General features: G+C 40.8%; 1 protein-coding gene across 3 annotated transcripts in view; it reads right to left on the bottom strand.

Moving 5' to 3' along the window:
• Positions 1–12,518, bottom strand: part of CLCN5 (chloride voltage-gated channel 5) — a 159,710-nt gene that overhangs the window by 8,002 nt on the left and 139,190 nt on the right. For all 3 annotated transcript variants that reach the window (XM_033409629.2, XM_033409628.2, XM_004281921.3), the window contains 7 exons: positions 9,990–10,112; positions 8,584–8,790; positions 5,673–5,753; positions 4,900–5,442; positions 2,362–2,548; positions 749–1,147; positions 87–303 (listed from right to left, as the gene is read on the bottom strand). In XM_033409629.2, the coding sequence (XP_033265520.1) occupies positions 87–303; positions 749–1,147; positions 2,362–2,548; positions 4,900–5,442; positions 5,673–5,753; positions 8,584–8,790; positions 9,990–10,112 (1,757 nt within the window). The remainder of the gene's footprint in view (positions 1–86; positions 304–748; positions 1,148–2,361; positions 2,549–4,899; positions 5,443–5,672; positions 5,754–8,583; positions 8,791–9,989; positions 10,113–12,518) is intronic.

Raw genomic sequence — 12,518 nt, 5'->3', positions numbered from 1 at the left:
TCATGTGAGTTGGGTTCTTCTTTCTTTATCTCTCTACATTCTCTTTTCCTCCCAAATCCAATTTGCCTTCACCAAAGAGCTCTCACCCATTGTGTGTAACCAGGCACTGCCGCAGTCCCAGCTTGCGGAAGATATCTACCACGATCTCCATGGGTGTAAGGTCAGTCACAGTGAAGGGGCTGAGATCCAGGATGTTCCGAAGCTTGAGGGTAGGTGGGGTGTATGGTGGCACTGGAGGAGAATGCTCGGTGAAATAAATGACAGAAGTGCTCACAACTCCATCCTGTTTTTTTCGAGCATTTTCTATTTGAAAAGTAGAAAACAAAAGGTTGAAAAAGGAATGACTACTTCTAAACTTCTGGCCCCTAACCAGTCCCCTCTCCACTCTGTCCTTCCCCTTTTCACGCATGCATGCATGCTTAGTGATTGATTGTATAGTTGATTTACAATGTTGTGTTAGTTTCAGGTATACAGCAAAGTGATTCAGTTTTATATATGTATATATACATATAATTATATATATATTGATATATATAAACATTCTTTTTCAGATTCTTTCCCATTACAGGTTATTACAAGATACTGAATATACTTCCCTGTGCCATACAGTAGCCTTGTTGCTTATCTATTTTATATATAGTAGTGTGTACCTGTTAACCCCAAACTCCTAATTTATCCCTCCCTTCCCCTCATGCATATTTATTTATTTCCACAGTGGATTCCCTTATCCCATTTCTGAAATCCTTACCAATTGAAATAATGAGGTCTCTTCGGAGGACAAAACCCACAAGTCTTTGGGACTCCCGGGACACCACAACTGGGAAGCCACTGTAAGTGGTTTCACTGATTATGGTCTCTACGTCTTCCACGGTCATACTGTCCTGAGTAAGGACAGTCAACAAAGGATCATTTCTCCGGGGTTTCATCACATCCATTGCCAGGGTCTTGTGAGCAAACTCTTCTTTGGCTTCAAGAAAGGGGTATCCATTGAGACGGATGTGGGCATCATAGATGCCCTCCCGCCCAAGAGCATCTGCCACCCACTTGCTTGTCATGGCTGCGGCCATCAGAGGCACAATGTATTCCAAGCCACCAGTTAGTTCAAACATTATGACAACAAGAGAAACAGTCATCCGAGTCACCCCGCCTGCAAAAAACAGACACAGGCTACTTACTGAAGGGAGCAAAAGTATAGGATTCATTACAGTTATGGGCCTGTCACAGGCCCCATCCAGAAAAAGCTACTTACCAGAAACATCACTAAAAGGAGGCCTCACCTATAGACCCCTGCAACTGCATTCAAGCAAGTTTACAGTGAACATGAGTCAGACTTCTAAAAATAATCTCTACAAAAGTACAAGATACCTCCTTCATTCTTCGTCTTTTTTTCATTTGTCTGTTGCTCCCCACCCCCCAATTATATAAGTAATTGCATAAGATCTCTATGATTTGTGTAACACTACAGATACGAGAGGTTCTCTGGGATGTGCAGGCCCACGGTGGAAAGATAAGAAAATACATATATTTTTAAAGTATATAAAAGAAAGCCATTATCCATAAGCTCACTGTCTAGAAATATGCTGAGTAAAAATTTCAAATGACTTTTTTCAAAAACGTATGTTTTTATACAGATGAACTCATATTATACGTTTAAATTCCCCACCATGCTTTTTCTCCTAACTTTATATTAGGAATACTTTGTATATTAGTACAAATGTATTTAACATTGTATTTAAAGATATTAAACCTATTAGCATCACATTCAGTGGCTGTATGGTATGGCATTATATGGATGTACTATACCATAATTTATTTAACCAGTCCCTTATTGTGCTTTTAGGTTGATTCCAGTTATTTGCTATTACACATAATACCATGATGCACATTCTTGTGCAGATCATCTTTGCCCAAATTTCTGATTATTTCCTCAATATGACGGAATTTGAGAGAAGAATTACTCTCAAAGGGGAGGAATGGAGATATATGGTAAAGAATGCTTTCTTAAAGCACTTGAAAATGGCAAGCCCAACAAGAAATGGAGAGTCATCTTTAAAAAAATCTACAGTCGGGCTTCCCTGGTGGCGCAGTGGTTGAGAGTCCGCCTGCCGATGCAGGGGACACGGGTTCGTGCCCCGGTCCGGGAAGATCCCACGTGCCGCGGAGCGGCTAGTACCCGTGAGCCATGGCCGCTGAGCCTGCACGTCCGGAGCCTGTGCTCCGCAACGGGAGAAGCCACAACAGTGAGAGGCCCACGTACCGCAAAAAAAAAAAAAATCTACAGTCAATTGTGTTTAATATCACTCGTCTTTATAATGCCACCTGGGTAGCAATCTCTTTGGAATCAATGCAAACAGTACTCACCCAAGCAGGCTGCAGCCCCAACCATCGCATAAAGGCCAGGGGTGATACAATCCGCTCCTTGACTGCACCAGCTATTGAAGATGGCCCAGTCATGGTGGTAATAAGCCAGCTGTTCCATCCCTACTCCCAAAAGCCGACCCGCTATAGCACCAACAGCCATGCTAGGGATAAAGAGGCCAGAAGGGATCTGCAAAGAGAAAGCAAAAGATGGTCAGTGAGAAGTGATGTGATCGTCCGGCACATGGTAAGGGCTAGAGGACTGACCCTCTGCGAAGCGAACAGGCCAATGACAATTTAACTATGCACTACGCTAGCAAGTGGCCGCAAAGATTTGTGTAACACTACAGGGACTAGAGGTTCTCTGGAACGTGCAGGCAAGGACGACTGCAAAGACGCTTACCCTGATTCGGGGTCCATCAGGCAAGAGCCTGAACTCTCCAGACCAACACAGAACTGGAGGCAGAAATTAAGCCTTTCCCAAAGAAAAAGGAAAATAGATGGAGTTTCTCATATATGCAGACATTTTCCCCAATTTTGAATTCTAATCAACAACAATTACCCTTTATTGACTATCTACAATGTTCAATGCTGGATGCTCTATGGACCAGATTTCATGGGTTCTTTACAACCACCCCAGGAGGCAGGTGTTATAATTCCCAACTCGCAAAGGACCTAAGGTGCAGAGAGGTTAAGGAACTCACCCAAGGCCAAGCTTTAGTAAACACTGGTACTGCGGTTTAAATGCAATGCTTGTAACCACTCTCATGTATTGAATCTTGACCCATTACTCACACAAAAAGGATGGCACATGAGGTTTCAGTTTATTTTAACAGTATAAAGAAAGAATAAATGATTAAGTTTTCTTAATGAGATAGTGACTATGGTTGCATGACTGTCCCAAAAAGGAACCCCCATCTGTCTCCCCATTCTTTTTTTTTTAACACCTTTATTGGAGTATAATTGCTTTACAATGGTGTGTTAGTTTCTGCTTTATAACAAAGTGAATCAGTTATACATATACATATGTTCCCATATCTCTTCCCTCTTGCGTCTCCCTCCCTCCCACCCTCCCTATCCCACCCCTCTAGGTGGTCACAAAGCACTGAGCTGATCTCTCAGTGCTATGCAGCTGCTTCCCACTAGCTATCTATTTTACGTTTGGTAGTGTATATATGTCCATGCCACTGGAAGCAACCTAAGTGTCCATCATCGGATGAATGGATAAAGAAGATGTGGCACATATATACAATGGAATATTACTCAGCCATAAAAAGAAATGAAATTGAGTTATTTGTAGTGAGGTGGATGGACCTAGAGTCTGTCATACAGAGTGAAGTAAGTCAGAAAGAGAAAAACAAATACCATATGCTAACACATATATATGGAATCTAAGAAAAAAAAAAGGTCATGAAGAACCTAGGGGTAAGATGGGAATAAAGACACAGACCTACTAGAGAATGGACTTGAGGATATGGGGAGGGGGAAGGGTAAGCTGTCCCCACTCTTTTTTTGACTCCTAGGATACAATAATGCATTCTCAATTTTCTGTGCTAAGAGAGGGAAAATGATGACAGAGATAATCCAAACAGCAGATTATTTTAAAATAGCTTGTATTCAATTCTGGAATATATTTGAATCAGGGTGGGTCTGATGGTCTGCAAATTCACTTTAGATGAAAGAATGAAGCCACGAGGTAAAAAGTAACTCAAGAAGCACTGAAAATCTGTCCAGGGTGTTGAGGAGGATGCATATCAATTCAGAGATTACAGTACTGCCTAAACCGACTTGCTGGCTCTTATTTTCTGGTTTGAATCTCCATTTCCCTAGAGAAGAGGAAATACCTTGGTAGCTGAGTGCTAAAAAAAGACACAAACAAATGAAAACCAAGGAAGAGAAGGAAAATACTTTACAAATTTTCCTTCCTGGTTTCTTCTGACACACGGAAATGATAATGGGTACTGAAAATAAAAGATGCTGGCCTAATACCAGCTGTTGATAATCTAAATACTAATTTAGGATCACCTGTGAAGTTCTTGCTAATTGGACACTGATAACTGTAAAAAATACATTTAGCTACCTATTGGGTTGAGCCATATGAAATTGCTATTTTAGTGGTCAAAATGGTCGGCAACTTCTTTTGGTTCAACCTACTATCTTGCTTTATTCGTAACTCTAAAGCCACTTTATAAGGACCAAAAATGTGTTGGTCAGATATTGTTTTGATATAAAATGCACTGGAATAAATACCTCAGCATCCTTTTTGAGAGGCAAAATATGTTTTCCACAGAAAAGGAGAAAATCTTTCTACTTGAAATCTCATCACTGAGGTTTGCATTTGGCCTAAAACTGGGCTTGCACAGTTTTAGATAGAGGTACAATCATCTAAGAAGTTATGAGAACACGTGGGGGTAAAAAGGGATTTGGGTCTTTGAAGTTGGATGCGCCACACGAACTATGAGAATCGTACAATATCTTGGCTTTGCCCTCCAAACTTACAGCCACACAAATATCCACCAAGGACCAAAAGAATCTCCTCACCTTCATGCCAAAAGTGAATATAGTGATGACAATTTTCAGTATGAGTGTCAAGGCCAGCTGCCACATTGCGCTGTAGACTCCCACACCAGCTGGTCTGTCGGGCAGCTCACCCGCCTTGCTTGTGTTGAAACGGTTCTCATAATCACAGAGCTTAGAGGAGTCCAGAAGGCCACAGTCATTGAACAGCTCAGAAATGAGCTCACTTGTGCTCATACGGGTGTACTCATTGGGGAAAGCCAGGATGGCAGTGATGGCCGTCATGACGAGTACCTCTATGACAGGATACTTGCCCAACTGGGTGGTCTTACGCTTCCGACACCAGGCAATATTGGTGCGGATAAACAAAGCTCCCCACAGACCACCAAATATGCCCAACAGAATGAAGGGCACGAGCTCAAAGAGATGCCATGGGGTGTGAAACTCCACATAAAATAGAACCAGGCGGCTGTTCCCAAACGGATTGATGGAGCGTAGAGTGAATGCTGCCACTAAAGCAGCAAAAAACGAACGCCACAGTGTTTTGAGGGGAAAGTAGTAGCTGACCTATAAGAGAGAAAATGAGAAAGTAAGCTCAGTCAACATGCATAAACTGGGGTGAAAACTGGTGCTGCAGGAATTAGAGTTGAGGATGAAAATGGCCTGGAGATCTCTGGCCCCGTGGCAAAGCACTGGAGTTGGGCAGAGCACTTTGGGACTGCAATGTACACAGACAATGGCCAGAATTCCTGGCACAAAATCATGTGCGTGGCTCTACAGACAGATAAAAGTATTACCTCTTCTAGGCTGAATAATACTCCGCCAATAGGTGCCCCAAAGGCTACAGATACACCGGCTGCAGCTGCAGCTGACAAGACCTATGATGCAAAACCCAAAATTAGTGAATAGATCAAGGCCACTTTCCTACCTTCAATCACATTTTAAAAAGGAATGTTAGTGGTTACTAAATAAAAAAACAATTTTATATGCTCCATATCCAGTTTATCAAAAATGAAGTTCAATGTATATTTACTTTGAGAGCAAACACTGTATGCTGAATTTTGAACACATGGTTCACATGCTGGTACATGTAGAGGGCCTTCCTTCGTAATTAATTTAGGCATGTACTTGATCCCAAATTATGCCCCCATCCCCAACACTCCCAATTCCGTAACTGATTTTGAGTCTGCAGACCTATTTATCACCTAAATGAGATACTTCCAGTGATGTATTTACATAGCACTTTCTTTATAAAGGAAAGCTTTTAAAATGAGATTTTAAAGGTTCTAATGATACAAAACTGAAGTAATAATTGGCTCACAGCTAGTCAGAAGTTGAAAGTATTCAGACAATAAGTATTTAGAGTTTCCTGTACTATGTGCCCTACTCCATGCCTAGTGACCTATGGAAACAGAAGTAGGGGGGTGACTAGAGGCAAAATTGGGGATAGATTTTGAAAGGAAGAGAAGACCTAAATGTGTTTAGGTGTGGCAAGGAAAAGGGTGAGGAGGGAGGGGAAGAGGAAGAAGCTGTGAGAGAGAAATTAAAAGGGACAAGGAGATGGGGAAAGAGAGCAAGTGATATTTCGAGAGCACCATCTTTGTATGTCATAGGCATTGGCGTGTGTATGTAAAAGGTGCATGACAAACACACCAGAATTAATAGAAGGATAAAGTCCTTTCATTGGATTCTGGTTGCTGTGGGGTGGTATATAATTTGTGGTAGTGAGGAACTATTTTTAAAAGGAAGTTGAATAAAATTAAGAGTTTTTGAAGAAAAAATGGTTCTTGGCAAAAATAAATAGGCAGGTTTCTCTGGGAGTGCAGGATGGCCAAAGAAAATGAAGGGGGTGGGGGGGAAGAGTGATCTCTGGTGCTAGCTGGGGAGGACTCTGAAATTCAAGGCTAGAATGACTTTCATCTGAGAAGGATGAGGACATTTAACATGGAACTTGAGAAAGGGGATTTCAGTGACTTTGTTTAGGTTGAATTATGAGGGAGAAGAAAGAATCGAAGTGGCCTATTTGCCTTAATATTATGTTGTAGAGTAGGGTCTATCTACACCCTACCTTCTCAAATCTCTATTTTACTCTCAACCATCTGGCCACTTTGACAAGGCCCTGGGACATAAAAGGGTTACTGCTGATGGTGAGAACAACAGGAAAAAATAACTGCAAAGTCTGAATAAGCAACAGGAAGTGAATGACATTCAAATATTCATGAGTTTAGTTAGAAATATATATGACATCTGTACAGAGAACCAGCCAAATGAAACTCCTCTCTTATTTTATAAAGAACTATTTGAACAAAAATGCCAATTTTTATGGAATGAAAGTAACCAGCAATCTACAGTTTCAAAGTTACCTCTACCTATGCAAAACCAGCAACAATCAACACTTTACTCTTGACAGTTAAAATGTTTTTTTTCATGTCTTTAGCTTCTGTTATACATTATTCCTGTCTAACAACCTCACTAATTTAATACTGCCTTTATGTCCCTCTACATTTGACAGATAGCTAAACAACCTACTCAGATTTCCCCCTCTCTCTCCTGCTAGCCTACCTCTCCTGCCAGGAACTTTCCCCCTTGAACTATCTAAATGTATTCCATATTTGAAATTTCAACATGTTTGAGTTTCCTTCCGAGTGTTATGGTGAATTTTGTTTTGTTTTGTTTTGTTTTCAGAACAAATCATTAGGTTCCAATTTTGTGAAAAATCCTTTCCAATGAAATGACCTTGGTCTTGACCCATTCCATATGTGATTTCTTTGTAATTCAAGGAAAATAGAGCAAGAACCATTTTCTTAAATCCTTAATTATAGCAGGACAAAAGTAACCAATGACTTGGAACTTTAAAAAAAATGTTCTTCCTCCTCAAAATGACATACATTAACAACTGTATAAACACGAGAACAACTATAGAGATGCTGCAGCGGGGTTAATTTAGCGGGGTTGAGCCAGAAGACAAGGGAGAGAGAGATCCAATACAGAGAGAAAGCAATGCAGCGTCCTGTTAGGTAGAAATAAAAGATGGAAAAGCTGGCATCTTAAACACATGCTGAATTTTATATTCTTTCACAGGGATAAACAACTTTCTTTTAAAATAATCTTCCATTAGTTTTGTACTTATTTTGTAATAGAAATAGCACATGCTTGTATAGAATTATTCATAATAAAAAGTTGACGTCCTTACTTCTCCCTCACTTTCCCCCTCACCAGAGGTAGACATTTTTTAACAGTTTGGGGTGAAACCACTTTCCAGTCATTTTCTTTCTAGGTGCATATATACATACTTCTCAAAAACATTAACTGATTTTTACTATACACATTATTCTGAGATTGGCTTCTAAAAGTTTAATGGTATTTTATAGCCATCATTCCATGTGAGTATACATAGCATTATCTCATTCTTTTTAACAGTTGCACAGTATTCTAGAGTATGGACAGAATATTGTTTAATCAGTCCCCCATTGATGGACATTTTGATTGCTTCAGTTTTTCACGATGTTGACAGATGCTTCACTGTCCATCCCTATACATCTTTGTGCACACATGGTAGGATGTCTGTAGGATACATTTCTAGAAGTGGAACTTCTGGGTCAAAGGGCATTTGCATTAACACTGGTAGAATCTCCCAACTCTCATCCCTAAGGTTGTACCATTTATGCTCTCACCAAAAAAGAGACTATTAAGGCCGTTTGTTATTACCTCTCTGCGTTTGGCTTCATTCTTCCTGTATTTGTTGAAGCAGTGGCACAGGATGTTCCCACAGCAGCAAGCCACGTGCACTAGGGGGCCCTCTTTGCCCAAGCTCAGGCCAGATGACACTGCCAGCACCAGTGTTATGGTTTTGATAATCAGGGTCCACTTACCCAAATAGCCCCTAATAATGAAACCACTCAAGATAGTTTTTATCTGCAGGTCAAACACAGAGAGATTGAATACAGACTAAGTAAGGAAACAAGGCTAAGAAGCTATAAATCTGGTCCTCGTTATAGAAACTGCACCTTTTGAAAACAACTGATATATAAATGCTTGACCCACAGTGATCCCAGTTTGGGAGGGAGCCCAGCAGCCCAAGAAAGTGAGAAATGTTCTTTAAACTTTCATGTTCCTTTTTTTCTTTTTGGCCATGTGATAGCTGGGCAAGGTAGTATTGTAAGTATGAGAGTGCACTGTATGGAGAAGGGGCGGCAGAGAGGGAGGGTGTTTCCCTTACTTAATCCTTACAGGCTAGTATAGCCCTGATTCTCTACCAAGGAATCTGTAACTATGACTTGGTCAGGAAACAGAGAGGGGGCAAGGTCATCCAGGTAACCTAAAATCTCTGTGGTTTCAGTCACTGTCAAGCAATCTAAACCAAAAGTACTTAGAAATAGGGTTTTAGTTACCCTCCTTCTAGCCCAAATCATATTGCAGGAAATGTAGCAAAACAGTTTTATTTCTTCTGCTCTAACAAAGTTAACAATACCACTATTTTTTCAGACCAGAAGCCTGGGATCTACCCTAGGAGCTTCTTGGTTAGGGAGTCGGGGAGGTCTTCAGGGGCCTGGTTCACCAGGAACCCGGAGGAGGCTAGGAATCAACTCCTTTATTTATTTTTAAAATATTTATTTATTTATGGCTGTGTAGGGTCTTTGTTGCTGTGCTCAGGCTTTCTCTAGTTGCAGCGAGCAGGGGCTACTCTTTGTTGCGGTGCACAGGCTTCGCATTGTAGTGGCTTCTCTTGCTGCGGAGCACAGGCTCTAGGCGCGCAGGCTTCAGTAGTTGTGGCTCTCAGGCTCTAGAGTGCAGGCTCAGTAGTTGTGGCACACGGGCTTAGTTACTCCGTGGCATGTGGGATCTTCCCGGACCAGGGATCAAACCCGTGTCCCCTGCATTGGCAGGCGGATTTTTAACCACTGCCCCACCAGGAAGTCCCTCAACTCCCTTTAATGTCCAGGTAGCCCAGCCTGGGAGGAGACTGAAGGGAAGATCTAGAGAGGCCCTAGATTGCCTCGTGATCTGATCCTGCTTGATATTCAACTGTGGTATATGCTGGAATACATATTAAATCGTTTTAACTAAAAAGGATTCATTATTGTTACCATTTATAAACCATTTTAGAGACTCACCTCAGGGATTCCGGAGCCACAGGCGTACGGTGCGAACACCTTGACAAGAGATACGGCAAGGAAGGCAAATAGGAGAGCCCAGAGGACATACATGAAGTAATTGACTATGTAAGCAAAGGCTCCCTGGAACAGGGGAAAAAGAAAGATGCTTGTTTTAGCCCAGACAGCCTCAGTGAGGCATGCATCTCTTCTGAGGAATGGGTTTTCAGGAGAGGAGGTCAGAAAGAAAAAAAAAACATTAAATTGCTCAAGATGTTCCTTCAGCAAAGCAACTGTCAGCCCACTTGCTACTGAAAATGAGAGGCTTTGTTACACCCAGAGGACACTGACAATGCCTTCTAAGGATGGACAAGAACGAAGAAGCAAATTCACTTTCTATATGAGTGCTTTGATAGATTTTGTAGTCAAATATATATGATACTATGTCAATTTCATTAAGAGTCTTAACAGCCCTTTTATTGGAATGGCTGAACCTTGACTACACATTTGAAGTGAAGACTGGCTCCAGAGTTCCATTAAATTCATCCTTGCCTACTACCTACCTTGATGTCAAATTCTCATAGGTTAGAGTATCTAAAATTCTTTGGTATTTTTCTTAAAATAAGCAATGACATTCTGTAGAGACCACCACATCTTTGAGAGAATTTTGCCACTGTCGTAGCAAAGGTGTAGTTGCTGACTGGCAACAAGAAAATGCAGTAGAAAGTTTTGGGCTCTGACCATCAAACAAAATCAGTGAGATGCCAGATATCCCAAAGAATAAAACAGCAACAGCTATTTTTAAAAATGGAGAGAATATACGTATGAGACTATCCCCCTATTATAATGAAATCTGCCAGAAATCTAATTTTGACCACTAGCAAGCATTCACCAACATTAAAGGGCTCGCAAAATAGCTATGCCTTACAAAAAAAGATATTTTGAACACTACCAGATGATGCTTGCTCATAGAAACATTTGAAGTTGAAACTCACTCAAATTACATGAAACACAAAACTCAAGGGACTTTCGACTTTTTAAAACCTAAAACACTATCAAAATAATTCATTGACCTAGACAAGGAGAACCAAAATGCTCAGGTTTTTTCTGAGTTATAATTTTGACACAGGTTTCCCATTATTTTAGTCCCTCAGAGGAACAAATAATTGCTCTCTTGGCCTTTAGAATGTAGCTAGGGAGGAAGAATACTCTAGAAGTAGGAGACAAAGAGGAAAAGGGAGGGAAAGAGGAAGCAGCTGAAACTGACTAGAGGCAGAGACCAGGAGGTCAAGTTCTTGGCAGGAGAACTCTTCTTAAAACCTAGAAGACTCTTTCCCCAGGCAAGAATTTCATTCATTAAAAGGAGGGCCAGAGAAAGTTGTCACTTGTGCAAATCTCTGGCTCCAGTTTGAAAGTTATGGTTGGAACACTTAAACGCATGCACACAGCTCTCAAGGAGTAGCATGGGGGAGCCTTGTGATGGAACAGTAGTTCTACATCTTGATTGTGGTGGTGGCTACACAAATCTACACATGTGCTAAAACTGTGGAGAACTATACACACACACACACACACACACACACACACACACACACACACACACAGACTCACCCTAAATCCGGAGCTTCTCAAACTTTTCAACCCAAGTACATACTCCTAATCTAGGAGAGAGGATAGGGGGTGGGGTACCCAGAGCAGAGCTGAAATAGATATTCTGTTTTATCTTAAACATAGGACTTTTGCATTCCTTTTTAATGATTGTTTACATTTAATTTTTGAAAAAAATTTTCTTCCAAATACTGATCAGGAAAAACTGATATTCTGGGAAAGCACATAGCATGTATCCTGAGGTTTCACATACCCTCTGGTACGCTGACCTAACCCCAGTCTGAGAAGCACAGACTTAAACCCTCTCACACATATAGTATGTAGCTAACCCAAGCCAATATGCACAGTCAGATATATGTACATAAACACTCTTATTTCTGACTTTATTATTTTCTTATCCTTCTCTTACCTTCACTGAATCTGTGGGGGTGTGTGCCATTTCAAATTGTTTGTGGACCAAGATAGGTACGAAAATAAATTTTAAAAGTACAAACAAACATCCTAGTCTTGTCCCCCTCACTTTACCAACAGAGTAGATGAGGAGTGAGCTGAGATAGTACCTGTTTTAGTTGGTGGAAGCCAGAGTGGAATTGGGAGTTGAGAGTTGTTTTGTGTGCTTTCGTGTTTAGTAGGAGAGATCTAACATACAAACCAAATGGTAAGAGAAAGGTAAGGAACCAAAAAACAAAATTACTTTTACATCCAAAAAGATACGCTAAAAGACAATGACAAATGAACATTTTAATCTCAAAATGTATGGGCAATTTTATCCCTGGGTTTCTGTTATTTTGCTATGGAATGTATCATAATTTTTTTAATGTTCTAATGCAATGCTCAGGGAAAAATCGCTTAAACACATTTTTAACCCATTCCATCCTTTGTTAGAAATTATAGCTTACCTGTTGGCTGACTCTGACATTTCTACGGAAATAGCTAGAGAAA

This window comes from Orcinus orca, chromosome X (genome assembly GCF_937001465.1).
Source record: "Orcinus orca chromosome X, mOrcOrc1.1, whole genome shotgun sequence".
NCBI classification, from domain to species: Eukaryota; Metazoa; Chordata; class Mammalia; order Artiodactyla; family Delphinidae; genus Orcinus; species Orcinus orca.
This window is presented reverse-complemented; position numbering and strand designations above follow the sequence as displayed.